General features: G+C 35.9%; 3 protein-coding genes across 6 annotated transcripts; 2 read left to right on the top strand and 1 right to left on the bottom strand.

The window, feature by feature from the left end:
* Positions 1 to 2,872: 2,872 nt before the first annotated feature.
* Positions 2,873 to 8,521, top strand: LOC108847306 (cellulose synthase A catalytic subunit 5 [UDP-forming]). Its single transcript, XM_018620514.2, has 11 exons — positions 2,873 to 3,338; positions 3,762 to 3,957; positions 4,047 to 4,231; positions 4,304 to 4,581; positions 4,666 to 5,278; positions 5,378 to 5,515; positions 5,985 to 6,110; positions 6,197 to 6,409; positions 6,486 to 6,932; positions 7,023 to 7,373; positions 7,721 to 8,521. The coding sequence occupies exons 1-11, from the start codon at positions 3,258 to 3,260 to the stop codon at positions 8,300 to 8,302; spliced, it is 3,210 nt and encodes a 1,069-aa protein (XP_018476016.1). The 5' UTR covers positions 2,873 to 3,257; the 3' UTR covers positions 8,303 to 8,521.
* A 4,044-nt stretch (positions 8,522 to 12,565) lies between these two features.
* On the bottom strand, positions 12,566 to 15,462 carry LOC130509459 (26S proteasome non-ATPase regulatory subunit 12 homolog A-like). The gene is made up of 11 exons (XM_057005461.1): positions 15,311 to 15,462; positions 15,045 to 15,235; positions 14,494 to 14,601; positions 14,309 to 14,413; positions 14,162 to 14,218; positions 13,876 to 14,072; positions 13,663 to 13,762; positions 13,448 to 13,560; positions 13,201 to 13,354; positions 13,041 to 13,118; positions 12,566 to 12,951 (listed from the first exon to the last, which is right to left on the bottom strand). Exons 1-11 carry the CDS (start codon positions 15,315 to 15,317, stop codon positions 12,733 to 12,735), a joined length of 1,329 nt encoding a protein of 442 aa, XP_056861441.1. The 5' UTR covers positions 15,318 to 15,462; the 3' UTR covers positions 12,566 to 12,732.
* Positions 15,463 to 15,661: 199 nt separating this feature from the next.
* On the top strand, positions 15,662 to 17,763 carry LOC130494245 (uncharacterized). Of its 4 annotated transcripts, none has more exons than XR_008943468.1 (5): positions 15,662 to 16,060; positions 16,232 to 16,431; positions 16,501 to 17,276; positions 17,393 to 17,461; positions 17,554 to 17,763. XR_008943468.1 is itself a non-coding variant. In XM_057005463.1 (5 exons), exons 2-5 carry the CDS (start codon positions 16,408 to 16,410, stop codon positions 17,656 to 17,658), a joined length of 312 nt encoding a protein of 103 aa, XP_056861443.1. In that variant the 5' UTR covers positions 15,668 to 16,060; positions 16,270 to 16,407; the 3' UTR covers positions 17,659 to 17,763. The 4 variants fall into 4 exon arrangements, 2 of the variants coding, with proteins under 2 accessions (XP_056861443.1, XP_056861442.1); XR_008943469.1 differs by having other exon boundaries at positions 15,663 to 16,060; positions 16,501 to 17,240; XM_057005463.1 differs by having other exon boundaries at positions 15,668 to 16,060; positions 16,270 to 16,431; positions 16,501 to 16,614.
* The last annotated feature ends 163 nt before the right edge of the window (positions 17,764 to 17,926 follow it).

Raw genomic sequence — 17,926 nt, 5'->3', positions numbered from 1 at the left:
CTTCTAGTTCATTAGTAAAAATAATATATATAATCAACATTATTTTTGGCTAAATTTCAACATGTTTTTTCCTCCATTTTCAGGAAAAAAAAATGTGGCACCGACAGTTTATAATTATAATTTTCCATAAGAGCAGGTGGCCCAAGGATTTGTAGAAAATAGTACGTAGAATGCAAATTCCAGTCGAACATGGAATGTGACATATGATGTTTTAACCCACTAATAAATGTTTTTCTTGTTTCTCTTCTTTTTAATTTCACGTTTAGTTTTAAGCTAACACTGTCAAATAGGTATGTTTCTTTCTCAACTTATTCATATATGTCGATTGTCGGCAAATGTATACGTATGAATGTATAGTATATATACGAGGTGACATGATAGTCTCAATAAGTGCACATTGTTTTCCTCTTGTGCCATTTTTCCTATATGGTCAACAGTACAATAACATAAGGAAAGACAAATGTTAAACAGTGATGGGTGGATCCAATTTTAACTATTTCGAGGGAAGAGTTTTATTTTTGCTAACTAATAAAGGAAGAATTAATGAATAGAATTAGAGAATTTAGGTACTATGTGTTTTAACGTAAGGGAATGAATGAAACAAAATAGAAACACGGTTAAAACGTATAAAACCAAACACATATGTATAAGAGAATAACATAATGAGCACAGTGAAACTTTGAAATGGTTCGTGCAAAATGTAATTACTCCATATAGTGATGAAGCAGAAGACAGAAGAACTAAAACAGAGAAATAAATGTAAGAGTGATCCAATGTTTGCCCAATATATGTAAACTAGATTTTGACCCGCGCTTCGAAAGCGCGGATATTATTTTTCACTTTTATGAAGTATATTATTTGTTTGTAATTATTGAATTTATTTATTTTAATAAAATTTTCTTTATAATAAATTCGACACATAGAGTGTCTCTGGTAAACTATGTATTTCTCTAGTTTTGTTTTATTCGCTCTTCAATCAACATATTTATTTGGCTTGTTGTTAAAATAAATGATTATAGACTTTGATCTCTGCACCTCTGCGGATGTATATTTTAAAAAATATGATGATATTTGTTTTTCATATGATTATTAGAGTTTGGTAAAATGAATCTGAGAAACAGAACTGATACCAATCCGTAAATATAGTACCAAACCTGAACATAAATTGATTAAATATTTGAATTATTCAAAATTTTGTTAGTTAGAGAACCGAATTAGATCGGAACCGAAGTATTCGTGTACCTGAATTTATCTAAAAATAGATTTATATACTTATATATTAATTATTTTATATTTAACGTATATAAAAGATCAAGAATGATACTTTTTAATTGGTTTAAAATACTTGAAAATATATATAGATAGTCAAAAACAAATATCTGAAATAGTTAAAGTATACTCAAATCACCAAAAATACTTAAAATAATTATTGATTTCGTATCCAAAATTTTAAATCAAACCAATTGATATGTTAAGCTTAGATATTCTGATATATGTTATTTAAATAGGTTATCCAAACTCAAACCAAACCCGCAAAGATCCGAATCAAACTCAAACAAAAATTTAGAAACATCCTAATAGGACTTAAATCTTTGACCTCGAAAACCCGAAACGCGAACCGATCAGAACCAAACCCGTATGGATGTCTGTAAATCCATCCTTAGTCATTATTATATATCGTATAATTTCATCATATAATTAATTGTATTTTATATGTACCATCATATAAGTAATCATATAATTAATAATATTTAATATGTATCATCATATAAATAATTATATATATTATATTTTAAAAACTTAATATGAAATATAAAAACCATAATTTGAGTTGTTATTTCAAATTGGGCTTTGTATTGTATTTTTCTTATATATATTGACAACATTCTTTTATAATGGACTTAATAACTTAAGCCCATTACTTTTTCTATTTAATACTACTATCTTTGTTTCCAAACAAAATTAATTTTTTTAAAAAGACTACAATCCATGTTTCCAAACACACCAAATTTTTTTAATACTTTTATCCAAGTATCCAAACACACCGAAATTGTACTTCAGCTTTAATAAGATAGATGTATTCAGTCGAAAAATATATGTAAATGTATTTCATTCCCGAGAAAAATAAAAGGCGTCAAAATACGGTAATTACTAGTGCTTTTAACATTGAACCGATAGCTAAACAAATCATGAACCCAGTCACATGATCAAATTTTGAGTTTTAAATTCATTGAACAATATGAAAAGCTTTTAAACTATGAAAAAGTATAACCCGGATGAACCAAAAAGAAAGAATTATTTCATATATTTTCTATTGGTTATATATATTTTAATTATGTATTCTATTTACTATAATTATTTTTTAAGTTTACCAACTAAAAAATAAATCTTTATAAAATTTTTTAAAACCAAGCTTAACCAGATCGTATCAAATCCAAATTATTGTTCGGTTTAGTTTTTATGGTCTCATTTTTAAAAATATTGGTAATTACTATTTTTACTAGTAGGTGTAAGATTTGCTTACCTCAATTTAATGCTCTCTAAAGAAATACAGTACTTATTAAAAAAAAAAAGTTGACATGAGCGCTAGGGTTAAGTATGTGTTAATACGACAGTGTTCCATTTTACCAATTACCGACGCTTCACTCTTCAGACAATTGGAGTGGATGACAGAGACTTCCAAAGCGACACATATTTTGTGGGTCCCACACTTTCTTCTTCATCTTTTTTTTTTATTTTTCGTTAAAAAATCTCTTTTTTTTTGGGGCAGTTGATATTTGCAATTGAAAAATCTCAAACACTTTTACTGGTATCCATCTTATCTCTCTTCGTCTTCTTTCTCATGTACGCGTCTTCTTCTGCTTAATGTACATTAGCCCCACTCTTTAATTACCCTGCTTCTGCTGCTGCTCTGCTTTCACTCTCTCTCTTGAATCTCTTCTTTGCCTTTTCTATTTATTGTGAACCTGTGTGTGCTTACATTTGGAATAACCAGGAAAACCTTGTTTCAATCAAAACACACACCTTCTTCACACGGCTTCCCCTCCCCTCCCCTCCCCAATCCCATTTTCTTTCCTTTTTTAAACCTTTTTCTTCATTTGCTTCTAATTATAAACTCTCTGAGAGATTCCTCTTTGAAACTGCTTACTTGCATGGGAGTTGAAACGACTGGATCTCTCTCGAGTTAGACCCCGGTTGCAGAAACTCCGAAGCTACCTCTCTGTTATCTTTAGACTGCCCCATTGTATTAGGGGATTATGAATACTGGTGGTCGGCTCATAGCCGGTTCTCACAATAGGAACGAGTTCGTGCTAATCAATGCAGACGAGAGTGCCAGAGTAAGCTTTTCACCAAAAAAAAATCGAACCTTTTTGTCTCTTTTTGTTTCTACTCTTCTCTCTGTTCCGTAGTCCGTACCCATTTGGTTTTTCAATTTTACTGTTCCATGTAAAGGTCGTGCCTTTTTTTTTTTTCCTCTTAATTCTGGATCTGGGTTTTACTACATTTATCTACTCATCAAAATTCGATTAGGTTTTTTTTTTCATGTGCAGTGATAGTTTGTGTCGGTGGGGATTGAAAATTCTAAATCTTTATTTGAAAGAACAAAACTTTCGTGTTAACTTATAGTGAGTAGTGAGTCATGTTGTCCTTATTGAGATTACATTCTATGTTTTATTTGATTTGGTTAAGCTAAATTCAGACATATATATGTGTGCCTCTCTGCTACTGTCTGATGTGTTAGTAACTACTCTTTGTTACAGATACGTTCAGTGGAAGAACTAAGCGGACAGTCATGCCAAATCTGTGGAGATGAGATAGAGCTCTCAGACGATGGAGAGTCTTTCGTGGCGTGTAACGAGTGTGCTTTCCCTGTCTGTAGAACTTGCTACGAGTACGAGAGACGCGAGGGCAACCAGTCTTGTCCCCAATGCAAAACCCGTTACAAACGCATCAAAGGTGACCGACCACCCTTCAACTCTTTCAAACTGGTTTTAAGACTAATATATGGATACTAAGTAGAAAGGTTGATGGATTGTTATTCTCAGGGAGTCCAAGGGTTGAAGGAGATGAAGAGGATGATGGAATCGATGATCTTGACTTCGAGTTCGATTACAAAAGCGGGCTTGGATCAGAACATGTCTCCGACGGTTTCTCTCGCCGCAACTCGGAGTTTGATTTGGCTTCTGCTGCACATAGCTCTCAGATTCCATTGTTAACTTATGGAGATGAGGTTTTGGTTTCTTACTTTCCTCCCCAACTACTTTTCTTTCCCTTGGCTCATCTTGTTGTTTGGTTTTAATAGGACGTTGAGATATCTTCAGATAGACATGCTCTTATTGTCTCTCCATCACCTTCCCAAGTCAATAGGTTTCATCAACAACAACCTCCTTATACCGACACAGCAGCAGCACATCCAAGACCAATGGTACCTCAAAAAGACCTCGCCGTCTACGGATACGGAAGCGTCGCCTGGAAGGATCGCATGGATGAATGGAAGAAGAAGCAAACAGAGAAATTCGAGATGGTTAAACACGACGGAGACAATTCCAGCTTTGAGTCTGATAATGCTGAGATTCCCATGTAAAAGATCTCTTGTCCGTGTTTCATTCATACCTTTTTTGCTTTTGGTATTTAAAATGCTTTTTTGATATGTATAATAATTAGGATGGATGAAGGAAGGCAGCCACTGTCAAGGAAAGTACCTATAAAATCAAGCAAGATCAACCCTTACAGGATGCTCATCATCCTCCGTCTCGCCATCCTCGGTCTCTTCTTCCACTACCGTATCCTCCACCCCGTCAGAGACGCTTACGCCCTATGGCTAGCCTCAGTAATATGCGAGATATGGTTCGCTGTTTCTTGGGTTCTTGACCAGTTCCCCAAGTGGTATCCCATAGAGAGAGAAACCTACCTGGACCGTCTCTCTTTGAGATACGAGAGAGAAGGGAAACCCTCCGAGCTAGCCGGTGTCGACGTGTTCGTGTCCACGGTGGATCCTTTAAAAGAGCCTCCGCTCATCACTGCCAACACTGTTCTGTCTATCCTCGCGGTTGATTACCCTGTGGATAGAGTGGCTTGCTACGTATCCGACGATGGTGCTGCCATGCTTACTTTTGAGGCGTTATCGGAGACGGCGGAGTTTGCGAGGAAGTGGGTACCGTTCTGTAAGAAGTATAGCATAGAGCCTCGGGCTCCTGAGTGGTACTTTTGTCATAAGATGGATTATTTGAAGAATAAAGTTCATCCTGCGTTTGTTAGGGAACGGAGAGCCATGAAGGTTTTTTTTTTGTTTTGTGTACATAATAAGTTTCTATGCCCTTTTAGTGGTACGTTAATAGTATTTTTTTGTTTTTGTTTGGTTGGTTGGTTGTTGCAGAGAGATTATGAGGAGTTTAAGGTTAAGATCAATGCTTTGGTTGCGACTGCACAGAAGGTGCCTGAAGAAGGTTGGACTATGCAAGATGGTACTCCTTGGCCTGGTAATAACGTTCGTGATCATCCTGGTATGATTCAGGTGAGATGCTCCTCTGAGATTACTTTTTCATCTCTGTTCTGTGTGTATTTCGGTTAGTTCCGGTTCGGATCAACATAAATCTTACTGAATTAAACGAAAATAAAGTTCGGTTAGTTTGGTTTTTGAAATTTCTACCGTAGTTTTCGATTTAGGTTAGATTTTGGTTTAATTTTGTTGAGATTTCGGATAAATTTGGTTAATTTCGATTAGTTTGGTTTTAAGTTTGCTTAAATCGGTTAGTTTGGTTTGGGTTTTTGGTATAGTTTGGGTTTATATATATATTTTCATCAATTGCCAAACCAAACCGGAAATTGATTTTAAAAAACATACCAGATCAAACCGAACTTCTAACCAAAATAGCTGAAATTTTGGTTTGGTTTGGTTTGGTTCGGTTCACAATCCCGAGCCTAATATATACTCTCAATACTTATCTGGCTATTCTGTTTTTCTTGCTTGCTTGTGTATGAAGGTATTCCTTGGAAACAACGGTGTACTAGATGTAGAGAACCACGAGCTGCCTAGGCTGGTTTACGTTTCTCGTGAGAAGAGACCTGGATTTGACCATCACAAGAAGGCTGGAGCCATGAACTCCTTGGTAAATGATCATACTCAATCCTTGAGTGTTGTATTCTTTGAATTTGATAAATATCTGATTCTGTCTGTCTTTCTCATGTTTTAAAGATACGAGTCTCGGCGGTTCTTTCAAACGCTCCTTACCTTCTAAACGTGGATTGTGATCACTACATCAACAACAGCAAAGCGCTTAGAGAAGCAATGTGTTTCATGATGGATCCTCAGTCCGGGAAAAAAATCTGTTACGTTCAGTTCCCTCAAAGATTCGATGGGATCGATAAAAACGATAGATACTCTAACCGCAACGTTGTTTTCTTCGATGTAAGTACACAGTAGTGTAACGTTCTTGAGTTATATATTTGCTTTCTACTCAACTAACTTTTTTGATTCTTAACAGATTAATATGAAAGGTTTGGATGGATTGCAAGGGCCGATATACGTTGGAACAGGATGTGTTTTCAGGAGACAAGCGCTTTACGGATACGATGCGCCTAAAAAGAAGAAGGCTCCGCGCATGACTTGTAACTGCTGGCCTAAGTGGTGTTTCTCTTGTTGTGGTGGGAGAAAGAACCGTAAGACGAAGACGGCAGATAAGAAGACAAAGAAGAACAGGGAAGCCTCAAAGCAGATACACGCGCTAGAAAACATCGAAGAGGCAGTGAAATCACCAGAGGCGGCGCAGCTGAAGCTGGAGAAGAAGTTTGGACAGTCACCCGTCTTTATAGCGTCTGCTGGTATGGAGAATGGTGGGCTTGCTAGCGAGGCTAGTCCAGCTTCTCTCCTCAGAGAAGCAATCCAAGTCATTAGCTGTGGATACGAAGACAAAACCGAATGGGGAAAAGAGGTAATTAGTTTAAAACAGTTTAATAACCTCTTTTAAATCTTCTTGATAATCTTTTAACGGTTTGTTTTGTGACATTCATTGATTCAAAAGATTGGGTGGATCTACGGTTCTGTCACCGAAGATATCCTCACGGGATTCAAGATGCATTCTCATGGCTGGAGATCAGTCTACTGCACACCCAAGATACCTGCTTTCAAAGGATCGGCTCCCATTAATCTCTCTGACAGGCTTCATCAAGTGCTTCGTTGGGCGCTTGGTTCCGTTGAGATATTCATGAGCAGGCATTGCCCTATTTGGTATGGTTATGGAGGTGGTTTGAAAGGGCTTGAGAGGCTGTCTTACATCAACTCCGTGGTGTATCCGTGGACCTCTATACCACTTCTCGTCTACTGCTCTCTTCCAGCTATCTGTCTCCTCACCGGGAAGTTCATCGTCCCTGAGGTAAACATACAAAGCCTATCTTTAACTTCTGTAACAAGTATTCCCTCTGTTTCAAATTAATCCATGTTTTGGGTATTGCACACTTATTAATAAAATACATTAAAGCATATTACTAAATGCATAGTTTTTTTGTGATTAACATTTTCCCAACTTTCAACCAATCAAAATTTAGTAAATACAATTATTTTTTTTGAAATCAATAATTTATCATTATTTTCTATTAAAAATTACATTGATAACTTTAAAATATATTTTTTTGAAACAATTTTTTTTTCTAAAACTTGGATTAATTAGAAACGGAGGGAGTATGATCTATGTTTAACGTTTTTTGTTTGTTGTTCTTGCAGATTAGTAACTACGCAAGTATCCTCTTCATGGCTCTTTTCGCGTCGATAGCTGTAACAGGGATCCTAGAGATGCAATGGAGTAAGGTAGGGATCCATGACTGGTGGAGAAACGAGCAGTTTTGGGTGATAGGAGGCGTATCAGCTCACCTCTTCGCTCTCTTCCAAGGTCTCCTCAAGGTTTTAGCCGGAGTCGAAACAAACTTCACCGTCACGTCAAAGGCGGCGGACGACGGGGAGTTCTCGGAGCTCTACCTCTTCAAATGGACGTCTCTCTTGATCCCTCCGACCACGCTGTTCATCATCAACGTGATCGGAGTCGTCGTGGGAATCTCTGACGCGATCAGCAACGGGTATGACTCGTGGGGACCGTTGTTCGGGAGACTGTTCTTTGCTCTTTGGGTGATTCTGCATCTTTATCCTTTCTTGAAAGGGTTGCTTGGGAAGCAAGACAGGATGCCTACCATTATTCTTGTCTGGTCGATTCTTCTGTCGTCTATCTTGACGCTTCTTTGGGTCAGAGTCAATCCGTTTGTGGCCAAAGGTGGTCCGGTGCTAGAGATATGCGGTTTGGACTGTCTTTGATTGATTACATATTAAAAAAAAAAGGTTTTAAATTTCCACAGAGGTTTAAGTAGAGAGGAGAGTCTCGCAGATTTGTGTTAATGTGTTGTATTATTTATTGGGGAGAAGAAGAAAATGGATTTAGATATGTAATGCTTTTTTTTTCTTCTGAAAGGTGTTGTATTGTAGATACAAAGATGTTCTTTCTATTTGTTCTTGTTATATATATATGTTTTTTTTTTGTGGTGAAAGTGATTTCAAAGAGAGATGTTATGTTATGAGTTATTTCATTGAATGTTCTATGAAATCTTTATGCCTATTCCAGATAAGAAGGATGACTTCTTCGTCTGTAATTGTTGAGAATAAGATGTTTACCTGTGATCTTGTCTGTAATTAGATTTAGTCTCTGTGAAGTGTGAACTTGTTGTCTGAATTCTTTTGGACTCGTTATCTGAATTCTCTCAAGACTTCTTTGTCCGTGATGATTCTCTCGCCCTGCTTCTCTATCGAGAGACTTTGGAACACGAACCAGTCAAAGTCAACACGACTCTTTGACTGGAATCTTTTGGAGCCAGAGTTACAACTTACAGTCCATGTATTCGTTTCCTTTGTTTCTATTCTTCTTCATTTCTTGTCGTAAATTCAAGTCAATAAAACGTTGTTCGTTTTCAATAAGCTCAGTGAGAAGTGAGAATATAGAAACATCATTGTTGAAAACTAACTTAATGCAAAGTAATTGTGCATTGTATCAAAATAAAAGAACATTCAAATTTATAAAAACCTAAAAAATACTATTATGATTATACAAGAAAAAAAGTTATTCCATTTAGTTTTGGTCCTCGTGTTACATGTTCAGTGTCGCATTACCCTTTTGCATTATATGAAGCAATCGAATATGTTTTTTTTTCTTTATTTTGTAACGGCCGGAAGGAGAGGTGGCTTTCGAGATTTTAAGGTATTTTAACTAGATTTTGATCCGCGTTTAGAAAGCGCGGATTTGTTTTCGAATTAAATCAATTTTTTAAACAGACTTTTATATAAGATAATGTGTAGGGTTGTACATATTTAATTAGATGAATCGAACTGTACCGAACTGAAAAAAATCAAAACTAAATTTAAACAGAATTTTATAAATAATTAATCATATCTTATATTTCTAAAAGCAAAAATCATAAATCGAATAGAACCAAATGAGTACTTGAATTTTTAAAATATAAATTATATACCTACAATATTAATTTCTAAATAACCAAATATCTTGAGAATTCTATTTATAAACCAAATTACACAAAAATCCGAATTACTCTAATATTTTTATTCAAAATATTGAAAATTATTTGATTTGTCCTATATTTTTTATCCAAATAACCAAAATCATCTGATATTTAAAATTTGAGATATTTACATTTTTAAAAATTCAATAAAAACGTACAATATGAATTGTTAAAATAAACAAAATGTCCTATTTAAACCAATCTTTCTTTAAACTAATTTCATTTAAATTTTCAACCCATTCAGACACATTTGATTTTTTTTAATAAGATCAATTATTTGATTTTAATTGATTGCATGTAACTAACTAAATCAATGTTTCATAGTTGATATCAATGTTTTTAACTTCTAGTTCACGTTAATATAATATACATGTTAAACATGTTAGAGTCATACGTCCTATATTCATGGGGATTTATTGTTAGAGTAATTATATAATAGATTATCGAGAGTAATAAATGAGTTCATTTAAAATTTGTAAAGTATTTATATAGTTAGAAAAATTAAAGGCTGGACCAAAATATAATTATTAATTAATAAGTAAGTCCAAAACAACTTTCATAATTAGATTTTTAGGGACCGCTTCTCTTTTAATAGAATAGATTAGTTAAATAACGAAATTAAAATTAGGTATTTTAATTTATAAAAGAACGAGTCACCGAAAAGACAAAAAGCTTCCCAAGGGTAGGAGTAGATACGCGTTTTTGTGACCAAGGCGAGTAGGTCAAAACTTTTCTCAACATTACGCAGCACCAACGTCGTAGTTTCTCATGGACTTCAAAAACCTTTCTCAACATTACGTGTTCCTCTAAGAAATCTACTACATATAAAACAAAAAAAATCGACACAACACCATAAAATTTGCAAGGGAGAGTTATTTTCAGAAGGAAACTTGAAACACGATTTGTTTTCTTCATTATGGAGAAGAGGAGAAGAGAAGAGATGATGATAACGGAGGCAGAGATGGAGGCAGCTCAACATCTGATAGAGCTAAGCGACGAAGAGACTAGTCTCGATGAAATAAAGAAGAGGAAGATTGAGGAAATATTCGGTAAAGACGATGTTTATCAAGATCCATGCACGAAAGGAATGGTGATCGTGAGAGTAATGTCACCAAAGAAGAAGAAGAAGATTAGGACGCTCGAGAGTATTTACAAGGCGACGAGACCTATCAGGGTCAAGAATTCAAGATAGTAAGCAACTCTCTTAGGTTTAATATCTTGATTACATACGGTACTGTTATTACGTTATAATGGTCTTGTTTGAGCAAATTACATGACGACTAGACCAAGATATCAGGATCGCCATTGACTCATTGGAGGATTATTACAGCTCTTTTAGGATGAACCTTAGGGTTCTGTTATTACATTCTCATCTTGGAAGCTATGAATGAAGGTTGTTAAATGGTTTAAAAGAAACAAAAGCAGTGTACGTAATTTTGCAATTGAATATTTTGTGAACGTGTTAGAGATTGTTATGAACATAAGACTTGAACGAGCATGAGAATATGGTTCGAGGGAGATAAAGATGCAGATGATTATGATCTCAATTAGTCACGATACTATTAGCTTTCGCTCTATTTTCTTTGTTTTTTTCCTTTTTGTATAAATTTCCGACGCGTAGAAGTCTTTGTTAGTAATAATATAAGCGTGTTGGGGCTTTTATCTTGCGCAGTTAATACTCTACCCAACTCCATAACTGTAATATAACAAGAAATACTAATTCTGGAATATAGCTGACGATGTTTAAACACGACAAAAGAACAACTAATATATGTATTGATTGACAAATACGCGTGCTTAGTATATTTTCCTCATTTGTAATGTGTGCTCGCTAAGTAACTTGCGTAAACTAATATGTTAAAGTTTTAACTTTCAAGTTAGCTAGAACATATTTAGAAGTTTTTTTCCAAAATCTTAACATTTCATTTCATAGTTTTAATATTTTCTAAAATATTTACGGTCTCATATTTATAGCTTTAGAACGTGAGACAGATTTGAGAATTGCAAGAAAGTAGTAACACTTATTAAAACAAAACAATTTTTTTTAAGATCAATTATATGTGAAAGCTTACAAGTTACAACCAAAGAAAACAGAATAAGGAAAAGTTTCATAACATGTACACAGGAGACTGAATATCTATGATCGATGTCCGGTTTAATTATACCAAAGTCAGAACAAGAAAATCTACCAAGGACAAAAACTTGGCCTGCCTCTGCCTGCAGTTTACGCCTTTGCTTTGGTTTCATATTCATGTGGAGGCGGCAATACAAAAAGAAATATTATTCATTCAGTAAACATAAAAGTCATATGGGAAAAAGTTGCAGATATCATCTTTTGTGCAAACCATCTCATGTGCATCGCTCTTTGAGCTGCCACTGCCGCCCTGCACTGAGGCAAACCGCAGATACACAAAACATGCACTCTTCCTGTATTCAGAGTACCAATATATCAGAATCTATCAAACATCAAGAGCAAAAATATGTAAAAGCCATTTTGATTGAGATGGGATGGGATGATATTTTACTCACTTGTCTACATAAATATGGTTGACTCTCCCATATTTTGTACATTCTAATCCAACGTCCTCCTTAATATCTTCATCAAAATCCAGTTCCATCTGCAAGATAACAAAGTTTTATTTGTTCATACTACGTGTTCACAAACATGTCCTTCAATAAAAGACATGCACTTGGCTGACCAATAGGCTCAGTGACAAAAGAAGGGATTGCTGGTGTCGGAAACACTGATGTGGGGAAACCTGGGTTCATGCCTAATTGATTAACAGCTGGTACTCCAAGAGTGCTCACAATGCTGTGAGCACTGGTTACATATTTTCTCGCTATATTCGGCTTATTAATATAATTGAACATTTTTAGCTACGTTACTATTTCTAAAAATCACAAACGGATTTTCCTGAGTTTTGAAACCCATAAACAAAGTTTTGTAGATGTTCTGTTAACATACACCAACAGTAATCTAAGAAAACAAATGGCTGTCAAAATCGACAAGTGGCAAAAAAAAAACTCCACTAGTGTACAAAACCATACTACATTGTCTCAAGTCTTGTCAAAGAAAACAACTGTTTCGAGTTTTTTTTTCCCACACAGAGATAGTAACAAGTTAATGGAGATTCTGAAAAGCTTTTAAATGAAAACCATCTCCATACACGTACATGTTCAAGATCTTAGTACGGCTTTGTGGACCATGGTTTCCTTGTGAATTTGGTGGCAACTCTTTTCAACAAGATCTAAGAGCTTCTCCAAATTCACCGCCCACGAGTTGAGTATCTCGTTGCTGTCCTTTGCGATCTGGAAGCACACGATTCCTGATGGTCTGTCTATTTTCGCAATCAGTGCTTTCGACACTACCATCTCCGAGAGATGCTTCTCCGCCTCCTAAAATTATTCCAACATAACACAATTGTGTATAACGAGCTTAAGAAGTGAGAAGCGCATGATGCAACCAGAGAGAACAGATCAGTTACCTCGATGCTTAAGCATAAAAGCTCTGCAAGTCTCTTTAAGGTTATCCTTGAGTAGTACTTTGAGACAACGAGAATATTCTGCAGATTTTACAAAGAGAGAAAATTAATAACAGCGATTGACAGTTGCCAACAATAATGATCCTCAAGGAGAGAGACTTACATGTTCAATGATTCTCAGCTTCAGATCTTCACCAGCTTTGTCACCCAACGAACCTCCGACCAGGCTTTTTTCTTTCTCAAACTCATCCTTGTATTTGTTCCAGAGTGCTGTCCACTGAATAACCTCCATTGTCACTACCTGTTTCAGAAGTATCCTGCAACCAATTAAAAACCAGAAGAGACTAGTCAGAACTCATATGAAACCAGAAACAGTTTTGAAAAAAGCATATATGGAGAAAGAAAAATACTTGAAATCAGGAATTTCTGATAAATTCTTGTCTTCCAACGTTGCATTGAGTAAGCTTGATTGCATTGGATCATAAGGTGCCAAGACCAAGAACCAGCAGATCTTCCTCAGGACCTATTTTAAAAAAAATAAAAAATTACAGAGAAGTTACTCGCAAACTAACAATGGAATGTATATTATATAATAAACACCCAATCAAATGGTATGACAGCTTACTGGAATCCATTGCTCTGGATTTTCTTTCACAGAAGGGATGTCATATATTGCCTTGTAGCTACGGCAGATTTCGAGGTACTCGTTGTTATGAGAATAATACCTAACATTTGTTGAGTTTTTTATAATCAGAGGTCAGTGGAAAAATACTAAATCAATTTGACACAGAACACAAATCAAGAACAGCATTTTAGAGAAGCGCAAGAAGAACTATACCGAATCATGAGCTCATAGTAAATTCTCTTGAGCTCCAACAAGGTCGGTATGTCAGCAGGAGCCTCCTCTACAATATTCTCACCTTCCTTAGGTTTCTTCTTATCTTTCTTTGTATCCGCGTCAAACACTCTAGGGTTGATCTTCCTAGACAAGATTTGTGCACGGACATAGTCTTGACGATCCAAGCACAAGCGGACCTTTGAAAGTTCACCCCAGAAAGAAAAAAAAAGCAATTAGCGCCACCAATGAAAACACCTTGCAACATCAATATAGCAAAGGGCCTTACTTGTTCAAGGATAAATGCAATTTTCTCAGTTTTTGCCATGGCACCAAACGTCTCCACCTGTTTGTTAATTAATTCATCACCACAGGGATTAACTAGAGGACTTCTAGGGGATTATTATTAAGTAGCAAAAGGTGGAACGAAACTTACAGCAACTTCTTGCATAAGATCAGCAGCCTCAGCGATCTGTCCCTGGTCTTCCTTAATCTTAGCAAGCTTCCTTGTCAGACGCGCCCTTTCAATTTCAACGTAAATCTACAAATATGATGCAAACAATTAATTACACAGAATGATAAAGATAACAAACATAACAACCAGTATCTCAAGCTACGCACCTTCCCTGCAGATACGTTGTTCAACGTCTTGATAAGCTCTATCTTAGTTTCTATATCTGGAGTCTGATCAATATACTGCATCGCTTGCTGCACCATGGATTGCACAGCCTGCATACATACACAGAAGTTCACAAAAATAAATACTCACTTATCACTCTGTATGCATTAATTAAAATTTCAATAAAATTCTGAATATGAAAACGTTAAAAATTGGAGATGAAGTTAATAGACTCCAAATTAAACACCAACGAGACACTGAAAGTAGAACCAATGTTTAGTAATAAACTGAAGCATATAATAACCTTCACTATCTCCAACCAGACAACAACGGACAACTCAAACACTGTAGTAAGTTACAAATGCTGAATCCTCCCGACATTAATAATACATTTAAGTTAAACAGTGAAAACGGAGAAACGACACAATTCGAAGTTTCAAAAAACACTGTAATAAGCTTGAGCACGTGCGCTTTATCTAATTTTAACGATTAGGTTACTACCAAACCACTAGGCCCTACGCAGTTCTCCTCAAGTCAAACAAAATCTCAGTACCTGTTTGAGCTGACCACGTTTCTTGGAGAGATTGAGAATCTGCTCGTTGAGAAGTTTCCAGTCCTTGGCCTCGAAACAGAGCTGGAGAATCTCTGTAGCGGCTTTCCTCGTACCGGCGACGTTCTCCGCGAGTCTCATCTGCTTCTCTTCGTTCAGCAGCCGATCTATCGACGCCTCTAGGTTCCCGCCGTCTCCCTGAAAAATCCACACTATTAACGGAATGAGATGAAAAGTTCGAAACAAAACAGATCTGAGAAATCGAGAACTCGCCATTGCAAAAGCAGAACGAATCAACTGAAAGGAATGATAGTTGAAATTGCGGTGACGGAACGGAGAAACTTGGAGAAAGGAGGCGATAGAGAGAGAGAGATTAGAAGAGGTTATGGAGTTGCTGGAGCACAAAAAAAAAAGTAGAGTCTCAACCCCTTGAACAAGAAAGCTCAGATTCTTCGGTAGATCAGTCCATTTGTTTCTTATAATGGGCTACTAATGGGCTATTAACTGAGTGTTTTGAGCTTCCTTGCAAAACTGATTAGTTTGGTGGGCTTGAGGACAAATTATTATTTTATTTTATTTCAAATTATGTCTTCTAAGACCATCATTATCGGCACATCTTAGCTCGTCTCTTACCCAATATCTGCCCAAAAGAAAATGAAAAATGGGTTAAAATAAGAGGGACGTATACAAAATAAGAAGTTTTCGACAAAGTCCTTGGGAGCACGTGGCAGAAGCGGATAGGGAAACCAAAGGAGAAGACCAAAGTGGACTTTGGTCTCGATTCATTTTGTTCGGCTCCTTCTTCTCTCTCTCTCGACAACCCACACTGATTTCGCGTTTAATCGAAAACCTGACCGCCGAATCGAATCAACACCAGTTCATTCTCGAGTCTCGGCCTCGTTTCTTATCATCTCCATATTCTCTCTCTCTCTCGACGGAGATTTCGACCACAACCGTCTATACTCGCTCACTCCACACGGATCTCGCCTCGCTTGTGCTCCGAATCGAAACAAATCCAGGTTTGTCTTCTTTGTGTGTCCTCCGAACTGAAGGCATGCGTGATAATTACTTGGTTGATTAGTGAATTATTTTGAGTAAAACTCAGTACAATCCTTTTTTGATTGAGTAAAACCCAGTACAATCCTTATTTTGAGTAAAACCCAATTTGAAAACGCTTCTCATCATTCTAGCAAAGCAAAAAATTCATCTCCATCAGAACAAAACACAGAGGAACATGTCACTATTGGAAGTGAGGAGAGATACTTGCAGCTATCAGATGTGCGGATTCCTTTGATTTTTGTAAGTCACCTTAGTGAGAGTGCCAAGACTGGGATGTTACTTCCTTGTGATTTTATTTTCAGACATAATGACGATACATTTCTTCTTCCTGGTAAGTACCACACTTTGTTATGATTCGTATTATGTAATAATGATGTAAAGGGTGGATTTTGTGTTGCAGGTGTTTATGTTAAGAAGAGCATCAGATGAACCTAGAGGCCATGCGGCGGCCATAATGAACGAGGTCTTACTCGATGCAGATTGCAAAGGAGTCATAAACGGTTTTGTGTTGCAGGTGTTTTGCCTTGTTTTAAATTTATTTTCCTCTGGTGTTTGTGAAGAGTGTCATTGTAAAGTGTGTGTCATCAAAATACTAAAAAAATTACCTAAGGACTAAACTAAAGTCCCACCAATAATCTTAACATTTTGTTGTGTTCTTCCACTTGTCTCTTAACATCACACATACTAATATAATAATCCTAAGGACTCAAATTTTGTCCCACCAATAATGATGGTCTAAAAGTCCTTCTAGTATGTGAAGCGATTTAGTCGGTACAAGAATCCTGATGCTGTTCGACAAGTTCGAGAGTATCCTCTTTCTGAATTTAGTTTACAATCATGTTTGCATCTTTATTGAGTAGACCTAGTATTACAAGAATGCATTGATTCTCTTTTTGAAAACCATTTATTTTCCTCTGGTGTTTGTGAAGAGTGTCATTGTAAAGTGTGTGTCATCAAAATACTAAAAAAATTACCTAAGGACTAAACTAAAGTCCCACCAATAATCTTAACATTTTGTTGTGTTCTTCCACTTGTCTCTTAACATCACACATACTAATATAATAATCCTAAGGACTCAAATTTTGTCCCACCAATAATGATGGTCTAAAAGTCCTTCTAGTATGTGAAGCGATTTAGTCGGTACAAGAATCCTGATGCTGTTCGACAAGTTCGAGAGTATCCTCTTTCTGAATTTAGTTTACAATCATGTTTGCATCTTTATTGAGTAGACCTAGTATTACAAGAATGCATTGATTCTCTTTTTGAAAACCATTTTTCTTGTTGTTCAACAGTTCTGTGTTCTTGGCAATCTCTGTCCTGAAACTGCTGAAGAAGCAGTGGCAATGGTTCCTTCTCTCAAGGTAAAAAATAAACATTTTACCTTCTCTATTCCTTGAAAGAACTATGTTTTGTCTGTGGACTTTTGCGAATGATATAAACTTCTGTTTTGTAGACAAAAGGAAGAGCTCATAGTGATGAAGCAATTGAGAAGATGCTCTCAAGATCTAAAGATTATAAACATATTTCAGGGTGCAACATTCACCTTTCTAGCTGTTGATGTCTGAGAGTTAGTTTTTTCATGTCTAAATTATTAAAAAAGCTAACATGGTCAGAATCTCCGGAATGATATCATCATGTTAAATGAATGTGATTTACAATGGCTGATCTAAGTTCTCAATGTAATTAATTCGTAAATTGAATCAGTAAAAAATTGTGAAGAAAAAAATCTCCAAATTAAGAACTTGCAAGCTTTAAGGTAACTAGTTTATTGATAATATAATATCACTCTTTTTAATAAAGAGCACAGAATCAATAGATCTCTTAAG

Source organism: Raphanus sativus, chromosome 3 (assembly GCF_000801105.2).
Source record: "Raphanus sativus cultivar WK10039 chromosome 3, ASM80110v3, whole genome shotgun sequence".
In the NCBI taxonomy this organism is placed as follows: domain Eukaryota; kingdom Viridiplantae; phylum Streptophyta; class Magnoliopsida; order Brassicales; family Brassicaceae; genus Raphanus; species Raphanus sativus.
The sequence above is the reverse complement of the archived record's forward strand: the minus strand, read 5'-3'. Positions and strand labels throughout refer to the sequence as shown.

Coding starts and splice junctions, on each gene's coding strand:
- LOC108847306 (XM_018620514.2), top strand. CDS start 3,258: ATGAATACTGGTGGTCGGCTCATAGCCGGTTCTCACAATAGGAACGAG. Junction 3,958..4,046: donor CCGTTACAAACGCATCAAAG/GTGACCGACCAC, acceptor TGTTATTCTCAG/GGAGTCCAAGGGTTGAAGGA. Junction 5,516..5,984: donor ATCATCCTGGTATGATTCAG/GTGAGATGCTCC, acceptor TTGTGTATGAAG/GTATTCCTTGGAAACAACGG.
- LOC130509459 (XM_057005461.1), bottom strand. Junction 13,763..13,875: donor TACTATGAGCTCATGATTCG/GTATAGTTCTTC, acceptor AACAAATGTTAG/GTATTATTCTCATAACAACG. Junction 12,952..13,040: donor TTTTATGCTTAAGCATCGAG/GTAACTGATCTG, acceptor GAATAATTTTAG/GAGGCGGAGAAGCATCTCTC.
- LOC130494245 (XM_057005463.1), top strand. CDS start 16,408: ATGACGATACATTTCTTCTTCCTG. Junction 16,432..16,500: donor CGATACATTTCTTCTTCCTG/GTAAGTACCACA, acceptor TTTGTGTTGCAG/GTGTTTATGTTAAGAAGAGC. Junction 17,462..17,553: donor CAATGGTTCCTTCTCTCAAG/GTAAAAAATAAA, acceptor TCTGTTTTGTAG/ACAAAAGGAAGAGCTCATAG.